The sequence below is a fragment of the Onychomys torridus genome, chromosome 11 (assembly GCF_903995425.1).
Source record: "Onychomys torridus chromosome 11, mOncTor1.1, whole genome shotgun sequence".
Lineage (NCBI taxonomy): Eukaryota > Metazoa > Chordata > Mammalia > Rodentia > Cricetidae > Onychomys > Onychomys torridus.
Window position 1 is genome coordinate 798821 of NC_050453.1, and position 15970 is coordinate 814790.

The following is a 15970-nucleotide window of genomic DNA, read 5'->3' on the forward strand; positions in this document are numbered from 1 at the left end:
TCAAGTGAATCCTTATGATAGTTTTAAAGTAGGCTGTTGACTAGAGCCTTTATCTCATTGACTCACTGAAATGGTTCTTTTTATCTTTTCATTTTTAAATCATACTATTTATGGCAACAACCCTAACAGAGATAAAATAGTCTGGGAGACAATAACACACTTGCAGAGGCAAGTCATACAGAAGAGACAGGAAGGTTTCAGTTCCCCTAGGACCCAGAGGCTCTCAGTCATCAGACCATTGCATCAACCCTCTACTTCTTTAGAAGAGGCTAGCTTTCAGGCCTGGGGCTGAAGTTGTTGGGTCCTCACTGCCCTGCTAGCTGGGCAGTATGGAGGGTAGGTGGAAGGAAAGTCAAGAGGGTCTGCTGATGGTGACAATGTCAGGTAATGAGAAACCTGAATATGAAAGGTGCAGCTCTGTCCCCATGCAAACTTGGTAGGTAGAATGGGTAGAAGGTGTGTAGTGGGAATTCACTTTGCCCCTGACCTTGGGCTATCTGGCTTGATAGAGGCGGTGCTTCTTATCTGCCACTTAAAAGGGAGGAGAAAGGGGGTGGAGCTCTCTTGGGTGGTGAAGACCTGATCAGGTGGCATGAAGCAGCCTGTGATGGGTCCCCAGCTTTCCAAGGACTTTGCAACTGGATTTACCTCATCCTGTATCAGTGAGTCTGTTTTCCCCATAGAACACCTTAATAATTTTATATATAATTATATATATATATATATATATATATATATATATATATATATATATATATATAATTGAGGCTCTCGTTACAGGTGTGAACCCAGGTAGGTGGGGAAGATTCTCTGAAGACAAATGAGGAATTCAGTGGGCAGAGGAAATTGAAGCTATCTTGATGGGACTCAGTCATTCTAGAAGACACAGATGGACTGGACCAAAAGATGAGGTGTTCTAGGGTAACTGAGAGATGGGGTCTTTATTGATCTATTCATAGGTGCAGATAGAAGTTGGTGAAAGCAGTGCTTTTGCTGTGAATAAATAATAAGCCCAATCTGTAATTCTATTGTGTTCTTTCTGTATACGCAAAGTGTAACAAGCACTGAAGCCTGGAGAATGAGACAGGGAGGGAGGATGGGAAGGAGGTAGATGGCACAGGTAAGAAGTGACTACTGTAGAATGAGAGGGCTTAAAGCCTGGGACCTTACAGAGCTGTGAGTAAACTGTCAAATTCCTGAGAGAAAGAGCCTGCAGATTGTTGGGTCAGCCTCACTGAAGGCAGACAAATTCACTGGCTTTTCCATTCCTCAGTAGAGTGGCTAGCTCTGGCATCTTGACCACCTGTCTGACCTACATGGAAAGATACTGTCTAGGTTTTGTTGAGGTTGCTTTTGTAAAACTTTTTGAGAAGTCTCATGCTTCCAAAAACCCAAGCAGGGACTCACTCCTTTGTCAGTGGGCTCAAATCCAGTCCAGATTTTGCATCTGTGAAGCCTCCCTCCCTCCCTCCAGAGCCTTCCCAACACCTGCTGCAGAGGCTGAAAGCCAAGAGCTATTGTGCAGGACCCTGAACTCTGGCCCTCTGCCTCCGCCTCCACCCCAAACCCAGCACATTTCATAGAGACGCTTGGGTAGCTGGCTTGGCGCCATGGAGTTTTCAACACTATTGGGCAACAGAATCCCTAGCCAGGCCCCTGCTTTAGGGCTTTCACCCTTTTCTCTTCCTCTGGGCTCTTCGAATTAGGAAGTTTAAGTGTGATTTTGCATTTCTATTGAGCTGTTGTTCAATGGTAGGGATGTGTCTGAATAGGGATATGAGGCCAGTTGGATGCAATGCAGATTTCTTGGAATCATGAAATAATGAGGACAGAAGGGTCCTCCTAAGGGTACAGAGTCCTTAATAATTATTTTGATTTGTGTTGCCTTTTCTTTATTTCCAAAGTACTTATTATTTCATTTAGGCTTTGCTATTCACCTGTGAAATAGGCACTTTCCTTGTTTAGCAAAGGAGAAACCTAGACCTGGAGTTGTCAGGGCACTCACCTAGAGTCACACAGCAGCTAGCTGGAGTGCAAATTCCAAGTTCTTTGCTCTACCATCTGGTCTGTATGCCTTATCATAGCTTCTTGTCAAGCCACTGGAAGAGGCTTTTGGAAAATTTAGGGATTCTACAGCTGCCCTGTGATTTCTCACAATGACATGAGAACATAATCATGTGTTTTCAAAGTAGCTGAGAAGATGAGCAAAGGACTTAATTCAGGAAGCAAACTGTGTGGCCTCTTCCTGTCTTCCACATTGTGTCTCATTTATAACAGCTACTGTTCAAAAGAGGGAAATTCCTCTACTGTCCAGTCCATCATACCAGGAAACCTCCCAGTCTTCTGCATGCTGGGACCACCTCTGGAATACCACAAACTTACATGTTGTGCAGGGCACACCAGCCACAGTGAGGATCCCCTGAGCTTAGACACTCTCCACAAGTTGTGTACTGTTCACATGATTCAACAGGGACCCTGGAGACCTGGCAGAGAGAGGAAGATCAGGTTGTGACAAATTGAAGGTGTGTTTTAAAACTCTCCTTTATCCATGCCCCCTAAGGTGTTCCCATCTCATTTTGGGTTGAGTCTGAAGAGGGTAATCCTAAACAGAAAGTGTCTGAATGGTGGTAGCTCAGGACTCCTTGAGTTTACCAAAAGTAGAAAGGAAATCCTCTAGCCTGTTGCTTCTTTCCACCAGTGTCTTTTTGAGAGCCTGGCAAGTCCTGGGCAAGTGTTAAAAATGGTTAACTCTGCTGAAAGGCTATTGAGTAGCACAAACTCATCTCTGAAGAGCTTTCAGCTGGGCTTGGGCTGAGACATCCTTCCTGCACAGCACACATGGGGAGGGGGGAGAAACTTTTCCCATCAAATAATATTCATAGCATGGCACTAGTACTTTATAGCTAACCAAATGTACCACCTGGATCCAATTATCTCATTCTCTGAAGTCTGCATTCAGTTTCTCTAGTCAATCTCCCATTCTTTGAAAAGTCTGGCTAAATGGGAACCTCCACAGAGAAGCGCTGCCTGTTTGATTCTGCTTTGCCTGCATAGTGGGAATTTGCCCCCTGCATCCCCCCCCCCCTAAAGTACAGCTTTTGAAACCCATCCTGGTTTTCTGGAGGAGCTTGGCAAGGGCCTGAGCTGTGTGTGTGTGTGTGGACACCACTCTCCTGCACCTGCCCAGCACATGCGACAATAAAGGCCAGGCAAAAGGGCTAGATGACTGGAGTTTCCCATTTAACATATCTTAGGTGTCTATTGTTGGCTAGGTAAGAGGCTTCTGAGTTGCAAAAATGCATGCTGGGTTGGAAATACAAGATTAGTTGCTGGGCCATAGAGAACAACCACCTGCTAAAAGTGTGAGCCCAGGTGAACACATGACACTTGTCCAATGATAAAATGAACATTTTGCCACTGGCAGGAGACAACGATGTGAGGAAAACATGTTTACAAAATCCTTCCCAGAGGGTCTGAATGGATCCTAACATGGTAAACTCAATGAAAGCTTATTGAATGTCAGCTCTGTGATGTTCAGCAACAGAGAATCCACTGCAAATGGCACAGATTCAGGCAGAGCAAATCCCAACAGTCCACTAGAATTGGCAGTCTCCAACTGATATTTGCTCTGTATGTTGCTCAGCACTGGAGTCAGAATTGGTATGAGTACCTAGTGCCTTGGGAGCTCAGAAGAAGGGGTATCCAGGCTAATTTGTGAGGAAGATGGAGAAAGAGGTTATGGGCAAGTCTTCAAGGATAAGAATTTATCCAGCTGGGCAAGCTGACACATGTCTGGAATTCTAGCACTTGAGTGTTGAGCGTGAGCTGTTATTATCTATAAGTTACCTAGCCTGGGCTACCTAGTGAATTCCAGGCCAGCCTAGGTTACAAAGGAAGACTCAGTCTTATAAAAATAATAGGAATAGTAGGAGAAGGAGGAAGGGGAGAAGAAAGAAAAGGATAGTGAAGAGAGGAATCATTAGGTGGAGAGACCCAAAAGACTTTCCAAGCTGAAGGATTATCATAGGGAAAAGCAGTCATGGAAAAGTTCATTCTAACTTGAACTTGCAGGCATCTTTTCTCATTCATCCACCCTATACCATAACAATAAAACTGAGTGACATGCTCAGCCTTAAAATCAAACTTCTCTTCAATAAGGAAATAAGATGTAGGGAAGGTAAGCATAAAATCTGGAAATCTGTCTTAAAAAGTAAATACTTTAAATGTATATTGGGGAATCATTGCTTTAAAAACTTCAAGCATAATATATCTGAGGGTTTGGGTTGATTCTAAATCAGCCCTGCGCAAACTAAGAGGGTGATTGATGTAACAAGTAAAGAGGCTAATGATATCATGGACTACCAAAACAGACTTACAGTGTCAGAATGAGAAGCCTTGACATAAGAAAATCACAATGGTATGATTTTCAATAGTCATTTTGTCCAAAATATACCCATCATGGGGATGGTTGGCAGGAAGAGCCTCTGGGAGGCTATGAAAAGGACTTTACCTTGAAAGGAGGCTGTGGTCCCTTACAATTTGGATATCCAAGAATTTTATCTCTCACATTTTACTCACTATCTCTAAAACTACAATTTCTTTCTTTCTTTTTTTAAAATCAGGCCGAGGAAGTCAGGTCTCTGTGAGTTTGAGGCCAGTCTGGTCTACAGAGTAAGTTCCAGGACAGCCTGGTCTATACAGAGGAACCCTCTCTTAAAAAAACAAAAACAAAAACCAAACAAACAAAAAAAACCAAACAAACCATGCACACGTCATCAGAAGACATTTTCAGACGCCAATTTTTGCCTCCTACTTTGTTGGCAGCAGGGTCTCTTTGTTGTGCATTGAGATATTCAACAAGCTAGTTGGCCTGTGAGCGTCCTGGTACCACCTCCCATCTTGCTATAGGAGCAATGGGATTCTAAATCATGCCACCAAATCCAGCTTTACATGAATTATAGGGATCTGATCTCAGATACTCATGATTATGCAGTGAATGCTTTGCCTACTGAGCTATCCAGCCTAAGACTGGTACATTTGCCAGTTGAAAGACAACATCCAGCTATCACTATAAAAGAATAATCTTTGGAACTTGCTCACAGTCAGCAACAACTACAAGAAGTACCTTTCTGACAGGCTCCTCCTAGAGAAATAGGTCCCAAGCTCAAGTCTGATGTTTCTCAATCTCTCAGGATATCTGGGACCCCAGTGCCCAATAGGTGTCTGTTGGACCCCTCTGGTCTACTCTGCAAGGTCTAAGAGCAGCAGTCTAGTGCCCATTCCCTTTCTTGGGTTTTGGGCTCCTTGTGAGTGATGTCTGCATCTGGCTGGAAATTAAAACAACTGTCTGCATTGCATTCGGCCCGTCTGTCAAAACACAGCCCAGCTCTCAGCAGCTGGGAAAGGGGGCCCTGAATGAAAGCAGTGTCTCCAGAAACAAAGCCCACTTTTATGCCAAGTGCCATGGAGATAGTGAAACCCTGTTCTTCTCCAAACATGAAACCAACAGCACAACTATTTTTCCTATTTCCTGGGCCCTCCTAGTGGGATTTTTTTAAAAGGCAGAGTAAAGTGAAACAGGAAACTTAGAAAGAGGGTGGGCTTGAGAACTTTCATTATTCTTTATGATCTACTAGCTAGGCACAAATCAGAGGAACAGCTGTTACAGTGACTGGGAGGAGACCCTTAAAGAAAGACATGCTCCTGGACCTTCCCTGTCCCTACCTTCACGTAATTTTAGTTTCATTCAGTTCCATTAGCTAGCACTTGTTAATCTGATACTCCATATAGGCTGGTAGTACACATTTCAGGAGAATAAAAACAAACAGTATTAAAACACAGCTACTACTTCAAGCTGTACATGTGCTGTCATAAGACCAAAGTGCTGTATTCTAGGGGTAACAAGAAAAAAGGCAGAGGGGATTCTGAGAAAATAAAGACTTTGGTATCTATACTGACTGTCTAATAGGATCACAATTAGTCATGTGTGTTTGTTGAATATTTGAGAGTACTAGTACAAACTGAGGTGTGCTATAAATACCCAATGAATATTGATCCTGAGGATTTAGTAAGAAAAGAAAAACAAATATCACACTAGAAATTTGATATTGACATCTTCAAAAATTAATGTTTTGCATATGTTAGGTTAAATGAGATCTTCTTACTGTTTGAAATATAGCTACTAGGGAAGTGGTAACCAAGCCTGCAACTTCTGTCTATGGCCAACATTTGTTTTCTTTCTACTTGTGCTGCCAGGAGACTTTTGTGTGAATCTGTCATAGCCTGAGTCTTATAGGATGAATATCTTTAACATATTTCAGAAGGATAGACTCACAACCCAGGAAAGCAGAGTCTCTTAGGATCCTGTATGAGGTAATAAGAGTATGAGTTAGAAAGGTGGTCCTGGTGCCCTTGGGAAGGCTGGGGAAGAGTTAGATTATCTCTGAGCTCTTAGCCTGTTGTTATTCACAAGCCAAAAGAATATCTTTCATAAATAGGTGGCTGTGAGGCTACCAAGGAGCTGTGGTTCTCAATGTATTGTTCTTGAACTGCAACCACGTTATCACCATAAGGTTAGACAACTCAATCTGGGTCCACTCAGTCAGAACTGCCACCTCCCCAGTCAGTTTGCAGATGTGCTGAAGTTTCAAAGCCTCTGGCACAGGTGACTTAAGCTTCTTAGGACATCTTTAAAAGGCAGGTCTTGAGGTCAGGAAACCCAGGCCCCCAACCAGACTGCCCTTGGGCTATAGCAGGAAGTAATGTTTCAAAAGCCTGGATGCAAACAAAAGAACTCTAGGGACCTCTTCAAGCCCAGGGAGAAATGGACTTACCCCATTAGATTTTATGTTTTATTTTAGTTTTTGTTTTAGTTTTTTTTTTTTTTTTTATACAGAGAAGGTCTTGCTATGTAGCTTAGGCAGGCTCTGAAATCTCTTTCCTCCTGCCTCTGCTTGTTACCATACCTAGCTTAAGAAATTAGATTCTTTTAAGTCCTAGTCCCTAGAATCTTCAAATAACCAAGTTCAATCAAACCTGGGGAGTTTGGAGAAGCCCTGTGTGGAGCCCCAGGTGGCAGTCTTGTACTTGCTAGGACCAATTAGGACCAGGCTTCAGGCCACAGGAGAATGGGCATTTTCTCCTAGAGTGGCCATGACATGTGGAGGGCAGGGCTTTTCCAGGGCTAATTCAGAGTTTAATGAAATACTTCTTGATTCTTTAATCAGTATTTGCTTATTTCATTTTAACTAGGCCAAAGCCCCTCCAGTGAGTGCTGAGATCTGAGATTCTTGGGTTGTCTTAGGAGATCCTAGATGAGTTGCATGGGAGGGCTCACAAAGAAAGGCATCATCTCCTGCCCCTCCCTGTCCACTGCCTCCCTGGCCCCCAAAACTGCCTCTGACTGGGTTCCACCCTCACACTCCACATTCTTTCCTGTTTGAGCTTATGTCTTATAATTACACTTCTAATGACTATAACTGTCCTATTAAGTCATTTACTTAAGAAATACTCTTAATTAAAGATGACTCATACTATGTTCTTGGCTCCTATGGTCCAGGGGCCCTGCATCCTTGGTGTCTTCCCAGACCTTATTTAGTAGGACTAAATGTAAGAATGGATCAATGGGGTGTGCATGTAGGATCCTTTACCCCAACTATCTCCACTGCTGTGGATGGTTAATTGGTAAATAAAACACTGATTGGTCAGTAGCCAGGCAGGAAGTATAGGCAGGACTAAGAGAGAGGAAAATTGGGAGAACAGGAAGGCAGGAGGGGACACTGCGAGCAGCTGCCAGGACAAGGAAGATGTAAGGTACCAGTAAGCCGCAAGCCACGTGGCAAATTATAGATTAATAGAAATGGGCTGAATATAAGAGTAAGAGCTAGACAGTGGTAGGTCTGAGCTAATAGCCAAACAGTTTAAATAATATAAGCATCTGTGTGTTTATTTTATAAGTGGGCTGTTGGACTAACAGGGCTTGGGGGCTGGAGAGAAGGTCTCAAGCTACACTCCACTCAGTACATTGGCACCCATCAGGGACATCTAAGATTATGATTGACTATGGGACAAGTCTCTGGGGAAAGCTACTGGATCTGCCTTGTTCCTGAAGTTCTTGAAGAAAATTCCTGAGGAAGGTTGACTCTGTGACCTTGGTAGAACTGTCACTCTCACACTTGACAGAGGCTCTAGACAGTTCCTGTTCACAGAAAAATGTATGAATCTCCAGATGCAAGAATTCCCAGAAAGGACAGAGCACTAGTGTTCATCCCTGTATGAAGACCTGGAAAGAGCAAAATGGTTCTGAGACCTGGAGAGACCTTCCAGAGAAACACCTGACTTGAAAGTAGAAACCCTTTATGATAGAGATCATGCCTGAATCCTTGGGTCTCTGAGGTGGTCAGTGAGCATTTGGGTCATACTACTTTGTGAGACAAAAGCGGTGCATTCTCTACCCTGCTAAAGCCTATAGTTCAGTGGGAACCAAGACTCATTGCAGTAGAGTAGATGCTATAATGGAGGTAAAAAATCAAGGCATTGAACTGGCTCAGAGGCCACAGCAGTAGCTCACCACTTGCTGCAAGGGTAGCAGCTGGAGTTCAGTGTTCAGAGTTTTGCAGGATTCCTTTGGGATCATGTAAGTGAGAGACAGAGGAGGAGAGAAAGGATAAGGGAAAGCTGTTCCCCAGACACTGGGAATCTAATCCTCTGCTTCCCTGGAATTTGCTTGCCCCCTTCCAGATGGGACACCTGTCCCCACATGTGTGCCCTGCTCCTGACACAATGAAAGGAACACAGGCCTTCTCCATGGCTGAGAGCCAGGTGACAGCGTAGGAAGTATCATAGACAGCCTGGCTGGAGCATGCAGTTGGCATAGTCAACAACCCTCTGGTCCCCAGAGCCAGGGGCAAAGCACACAGCAGCTGAAACTGATAGAACTGGCTCCCTGGCCTTTTTTTCCCTTTGGGCCATTTATAGTAGTCCTTCCCTACAGACTGCTTTACTCAAAGTTTGTAGGATTTCAGCTGAGTCCATTTTCTCCTCTTTTCCCTACCCCAACCCTGATTTTGAGAAATTATCTGACAGTCATTGATATGTGGCGCGATTAAGCATTAGAGTGTGATTTCCTGGGTGCTGTGTAGATAAAGGCCCACAGCCCAGTCACAACAATACTGCAAAGGGGGTTAAATTCGCAGGATGATCTCATTTGATCTGCACAACTGCCCAGAGATCAGGCCATTGGGTTTTATTATATATTATGATCCATACTAGATCAAACAGAAAATTAAGGTTCCAAAGAGCTGTCTTCACTGGGTATCACACTGAGTTGACTTTTTATTCCCCTGGGACAAACTGCATAGGGCTCCTGCTATGGGATAGAAAAGGTCAGTTCCAGAAAAGAGAGGATGGCCAGATCTGAGGCAGAATCAGAGTAGGTCCAGGAGGTTGGAGACAACCTGCAGAAGGTACTCAATGATGCTGGCTGATGGGATAGGTGATGGGTACTTTTTTTTTTGAGGCTTGCCTGATGTTTTGTTGGCACCGTTGCAATTTGTTACAAAACCTATGAAGAGCTCAGTGAGGATGCTACCTAGAAGCTAAGGATCTGTCCTACTTTTACACCTGATGGTGGTCAAGGTCCTTACAGACACCAAAAGACTGCTAGTGGTCAGGAAGACCCAGCCTAGCCTCTAACCCTGATTGTCTCAGCTATACATGGGATAGCCACTCTTATGACTAAACTCTTGACCTACATTGCACTACAGCCCCCTTGGCCTGTCATGTCTCCATCCAAAAATACCCACATGTCTCTCTTTTCATGTTCAGGTACAAAGCTGATTAAGTACTGGATATCCAAAGCCACCCAGGGTTAGGGTAAAGGTATGGAGGTCCCAGACAGAAATGTCTCTTCCTTGAATCTGTTCCTCACTACAGGGAAGAGGGGTACTGGGGACTCCCACTGGTGGCTCACAGATTGCTGGATGACATCACCTTGCTCTGAGCTTAGGAGTTAACACAGGTTATAGAATTAAATAAAGCAGCAAGAACAATATACCAGTAGCTTCTGCTGACCAGTAGCTACTGCAGGCCAGGCACTTGACCTGTTATCTCATTTATCCCCTACACTCATCTTGTAGAGACATGCTTTTAGTCTCGTTTTCCAATTAGAAAACAGAGTCTGAGATCAGGTAACCTGTCAGGGTCACATGTCTTGTACGTGGCAGAAACTGAGCCCAGCTCTGTCTGCCTCCCACATAAAGACAGAGGACAAAAGCAAGAATTAAAGGAAGGTTCTCCTTCCAGGCTGCTCCATGTCTGGCTTCCAGCACATCCTTCCTGCATACCTCTCTGCTCCTTTGCTTTCCTGCTCTCCTGCCACCCTCCAGAGACAGGTTATCTCTATGTAGCAACCCTGGCTGTCCTGGAACATGCTTTGTAGATGAAACAGGCATCCAACTCACAGAGATCTGTAGTAGGAATCTTAAAAGTTCTTATTAGTAAAATCAAACCTGAAGCCAGGTATTGGGGTGAATGCTGGAAGATCAGAGAAGCAGAAGAAGCCATAGCTACCTCACCTCACCAGTTCCTCAGCTGATCCTGTTTCCTCAGACTGGAAGCTTCTGTGTCCTCCTCCAAATGGATCTCAGCTGAACTGTGCTGCTCAAAGCCTAAAAGCTTAACCAGCCAAATGCTTCTAGTTCCTGGTCTTCATGCCTTATATACCTTTCTGCTTTATACCATCACACCCTGGAATTAAAGGCTTGCTTTCTGGGATTAAAGGCATGAGTCACCATGCTTGGCTGTATCCTTGAACAGATGGATTTCTGCCTCGGGAGTGCTAGGATTAAAGGCATGTACTACCACTGCCTATCCTCTATGTTTAGTATTGTGGCTGTTCTGTCTCTGACCCCAGATAAGTTCATTAGGGTGCATAATATTTCAGGGAACACAATACCACCACAGAGATCGGCCTGCCTCTGCCTCCCAAGTTCAGGGATTAAAGACATGTGCCACCACCATCCATCTTACTTTCCTGCTTCTTAACAAATGTTTTAGTTGGTGAATCAGAAATCAGACAGCACAAAATGAGATAAGTTAAAGAGGGAGACAAATCAGGGAGGAAGAAGGTTTGATGCTGAGGTATTTTCTAAGCTGATCATAACCAGAACCATAATGGAAGAGCCATGAGCAGATCCTACCCATATGAATCTCCTTAGGAAGATCTGTCTCTTAAAAGAATGGTTTGATTTATGTCTGGCCTGGGATTAGAAGTGTGGCTCTAGGCATTTGTGATGACCATATCAAAGTGGGGGTAATACTACCAGACTAGATGATCTTGGGAATTCCCCAGCAGCCATCTTTCCTCCCAATCAATATCCACTAATGAAAAGAGATCATTATTGTTTATCCTCATGACTAGTTCTTTTTCTTTACAAATCAATAATCATGTCCAGATATCCTTAAAATTTCATAAAGCAAATGCCACCATGGCCCTGCCTATCCTGTAAATTATGAAAGTCTTGTGAACATTGCCATTAAGGAAAAGGAGGTACAAACTCCAACAACCCAGAACTGGTTCTCAAACCTCTGGTCACATATACAGAAATACACAGACTCCTGACCCAGAGCTGACCTGAGGCCATGTCCTAAGTCTCCTGACTATCTCTAGATCTGAAAGTAGAGTGCAGTTCAAAGAGAAAATCTATTTTTAATGACTTGGGTGAGAAGGGTAGAGTGGCTGAGTAATTCAGAGTAATTAAAGGTATCTAACACTCAGAGAGAAGTACAAAGTTGGCTGAGATTTTCAGAGACATTTCCCCCTCTTTCATAAATTCCAGCAGAGGCCCTATAGAAGTCAAGATGGAAAGAACACAAGTACCAAGCCTCTAGCCCCAAACAGTGCAATACAACCTTCCAGTGACCAGAAGCACCCTAAGCCCTTCTCTGTTATTGTTGCCAGGAAGGCCTTGGCCTCTCTAGAAACTCTCTCTAGAGCAACATACCATGTATGCTGGTTAAGAAGTAGTTAGAGGACAGTCTTATTTCAAGTTCAGGTTCTGCTCTCATTACCTACAGGGTACTAAGCTTATACATCCTTGAGCCTTCATTTCCTTCCACACAATGGAGATAGTAATAGTATCAGTCCAACTTTGAGACATCTCTTCACAAATGTCCTTGTACACAGTTGGTGCTCAGTAGTGGTATCACCCAACTCATTCTCCAACAGCAATCTTCTTGAAGGTGACAGCATGTGTCAGGAGGCCCTGGTTTTGCAGTGTTGCCAGTGTCTTTGAACATTCCACTTGGCCTTTCTGGGCTAGAACTGCTTCTCTACCTTAAGTGGGGAATACTATACCTGGAAGATGGTGCAGCCCCTCCAACCACTGATTCCTGACATAATACCATCATTGAACCCACATCTAGGATCCAAATGAAAATGAAAATTAAGCTAAGCCTCTATGGGTGAAGGGAAAACAGGTAAGGGAAAACAGAGTGAGTGAAAGGCAAAGGGCAAAGCATGAGCCCCCCTTTAATACCACACTGTTTTTCCAACAGGACTCCTGGGTTGGAAACAATAGGGAGGTAGAAGTGGGGCCCTTTCTAGTTTAGAATTCTGGAGGGATCTACAGAGAATCAGTAATGCTGGTGCTGTGTTGTATCCATGACAACAGTGAATTTATTCAGTTAGGGAAAGCAGGTGGGATAGGAAGCAGGGGATGAGAAGGATTGAGGAAAAAAGGACCCAAGAAATAATTCAAACAGATCTTATACCTGGGAGCCAGATGCCTGGGATTAGCAATGTCCTAGTTCTGTATAGGGCTAGCATCAACTCATGACCAAGAAGGGGAAAGCCAAATGGGAGGGGTGAAGTAATGAGGTAATGACACCCTCCTTACCTGGCCATCCCCATCCTTGTGTTCCATACTGTAGCCTTGCCTAGGACTGGCTCTAGTGAAGCTCCTGGTCATGGGGTCCAAGTCCAGCTTTATCTATGTTGGGCTCCTTCCCACTTAATAGGCCCTGGGCTCTGGCTTTGCCCTCTTTATTCATGGACTTCCAGTCACTAGGAAAGTATCGAGAAAGGGAGACTATAAGGCTAAATTTGTCCCCAAATCACCTTTAAAGGAGAAACTGCCTATGGCCTTTGGTATAGGAAGGTGAAGTTAGGGGCAGACATGCCAAGGAAAGGACTCCAAGGCTAGTCAGGGACCCAGGGTAAGAATGTCTCTACAGGTGACTAAGGAGAGGGCAGACTTTGGTGTCTAAAATCAGCTCTCTTTGACAAAAGTCCTGGCATACTTCTCAGCCACATTCCAGTTTCCGCCTCTAGGTGCCTAAACTGAACTTCTTGTTGTGATAGTGGCACTTGAAGTTACTGTTACACATATATCTTCTCAGAGGACCCTTGTTTACAAATCTTCCAGCCTTGTTCCATTGCTGGGATTAGCTATTAGGGTTTGAAGGAATCCAGGCTGAGGTTCTTGTCTTAACAGAGAAAGATGATCCTATCAGATGATACAAATGGAAGCAGATTTTTCTCCAGCCTAGTCTCCCAGGACTCTAATGTATTCCCCACCCACCTTCCATGTTCATCTTTATATAGGGATTGCTCCTAACTTACAATGATGATAATCTAATTTCACAATGATACAGAAGCAGGGGCTCTCAACAGACACCATGCTCAACTTTCCAATTTTGATCTTAGCTACACTGGTGATATACAGAAAGCTTTTTACAGTGCTGGAGAGGGCAGCAAAGTAAGTTTCCAGTTAGATGTGATTGAGTGTGGACAGCTCATATTTCACAGTGGAATATGTTACTTAGTGGTTTTATATATATATATATATAATGTATTCTTTAAAAAAACTCATCTATCTACAAAAACACCCATCTGTGTGTCCATGAGCTATTCAACATCTCATTACAAGATGGTTCTGTGTGAGATGGGTTTTTCTCAAAGGCAGGCTCATGGGGGTATCTGGAGAACATTTAAGGTAGACATATCTAGGATCTTCTTCCTTTTCATCTTCCCCCCTCTGCTTGTTCTTCTCTTCTTCTACCTCTTCTTTTTTCTTCTATCACTTCCTCTTTTTCTCTTTCCTTTCCTTTCCCTTCCCTTCCCTTTCCTTTCCTTTTTTCCTTTTCTTTCCATTCCATTTCTTTCTTTAGATGAGAGAACAGGATATCTCTACATAGCCCAGACTGGTCTTGAACCTGTGGATAATAATCTTCCTGTCTTAATCTTTCAAGTGCTGGGATTACAGGTATGAACCATTATGCACAGGACTACATGCAGTTTTGATTTGGTACATCTTTAATCTAGGATGAACCCAACACAAGTCCAGGAGCATCTGTGTGTCTGAGTTTCTGCTTCCTTTGTCTTTCTCTGAGGCATTCCCTATAGTCTACTTTAGCTCTTTATATGCTGGAATGCTGTATATGAGTGCCTGCTGAGAAGTGAGTCATGTGTGCCCAGCAATCCAGGTTTTATTTTAATCTCCTCAAGTATACTCTCTCTGCTATAGACCACCATGTTTGGCTGACATCCCCTCGAATTTTCCTAGGATCCATGAGGTGTCAATGTTTTCAACAGCAGAAGCACATGCTGTCATAGAAGGGACAACTGTCACCGTTAGAAGCATCTGGCTCAGCCTCAGCTCATCACATGCTCAACTATGCTGATTGAGTCACTGACCCTCTTTGAGTTTCTGTTCCCACATTTGTAAATATTTCTGGATACTAAAATTAAAACACCCATCAAGGTAAGTTACATGGTGGCAGAATGTTTGCAGTTGCTTGAGATCCAGTTTTAATTCCATTCCTTGCCCAGGGTCCCCTGACACAGATTAATAACATAAAAGGGCAGAAGGAATAAAAAGGAGGACATTGTATGAGCTCTCGGGGAAGGCCTGGGAACACTTCAGTAGGACTCCTTGGAAGGTTTGAGTGGCACATCCTGGCTGTTGGGACAAAACAGGCAAGAACCAAGTAGGCAGGTGACCAAGGGACAAGAGGAGTTTGTAAAGTCACAATTCTCCTCACCCACACAGAAGGAAAGGCTTACCTGGTACTTTATATATTGAAGTCCCTAAAAATCAGGGAATCTTTAGAAAATCAGGGCAGAGGGAAGTGTTGTCTGTAGGAAAATCATCCTACCTGGTAAGAACTGCAGTTATAGATGCTGTCGGTACCCCCAAGATCACCAATTTCCCAGCCATGAAAGAATCAGAGACACTGGCCAGTTGGAGACCATGGATCTTTTGTGATGGTCTTGGCAGCGCCTCCCTGATCTCTCCTGATCCTTTCTCTGGAGGGTTCAAGACCAGCAGCTCAGAAATAGGAGTAAGGTGTGAGAAAGAGCCGTGGCAGGTAGGCAGGGAACATACACCAGGCCAAGTCTTAAGGCAGTATGAATGAATAGGGACAAATCTAAGCTCCCATCAATCCAGCTTAATTCTGGTCATGAACTGTCATCTTAGCCCTGAACAGACATTGTATTTAAGATCAGACTCAGCCCTACATGAGATCTGTATGATTCTTCCAAGATGTACACTCTGAAGGGACAGTGAGAGTAAAACAAAGGTACATTCAGATGTATCTCACAGCATTCTTAGTGGCAAGATAATAATGCTGATGATTGCTGTTCCTAACTCATATGGCCACAAGAGCTACAGAAAATGAGTAGCAGAAGGGCATATCACTGCTCAGTACCAGACTTGGAGCACAGATCAGATGGACATAGCTGTTACTTCTGGGTACTGCTAACTTTATAATGAAATGACTTTATATTGAAGAAAGTTCTGGGTGTCAACTCTTAGCTGGTTTTGAGACCCAGTTCTCAGACCACAGGGTCTTCTGAATGGCTTACACAGTCTTTATCCACTAGAGTGACTGGAGATTTTCAGAATTAATCCTGAGTGGCCTCTTGCCTCTTTTGCCTCTGTCTTCTGGAGCTGTGAGTGCTAGCTTT

General features: G+C 43.8%; 1 protein-coding gene across 2 annotated transcripts in view; it reads right to left on the bottom strand.

The window, feature by feature from the left end:
• Window positions 1-15970, bottom strand: part of Plxna2 (plexin A2) — a 201244-nt gene that overhangs the window by 69534 nt on the left and 115740 nt on the right. For both annotated transcript variants that reach the window (XR_004946163.1, XM_036202014.1), the window contains exon 5: window positions 2383-2483. Coding sequence is in view for 1 of the 2 variants with exons in the window: in XM_036202014.1 (XP_036057907.1) it covers window positions 2383-2483 (101 nt within the window). In the remaining variant the exon portion in view is untranslated. The remainder of the gene's footprint in view (window positions 1-2382; window positions 2484-15970) is intronic.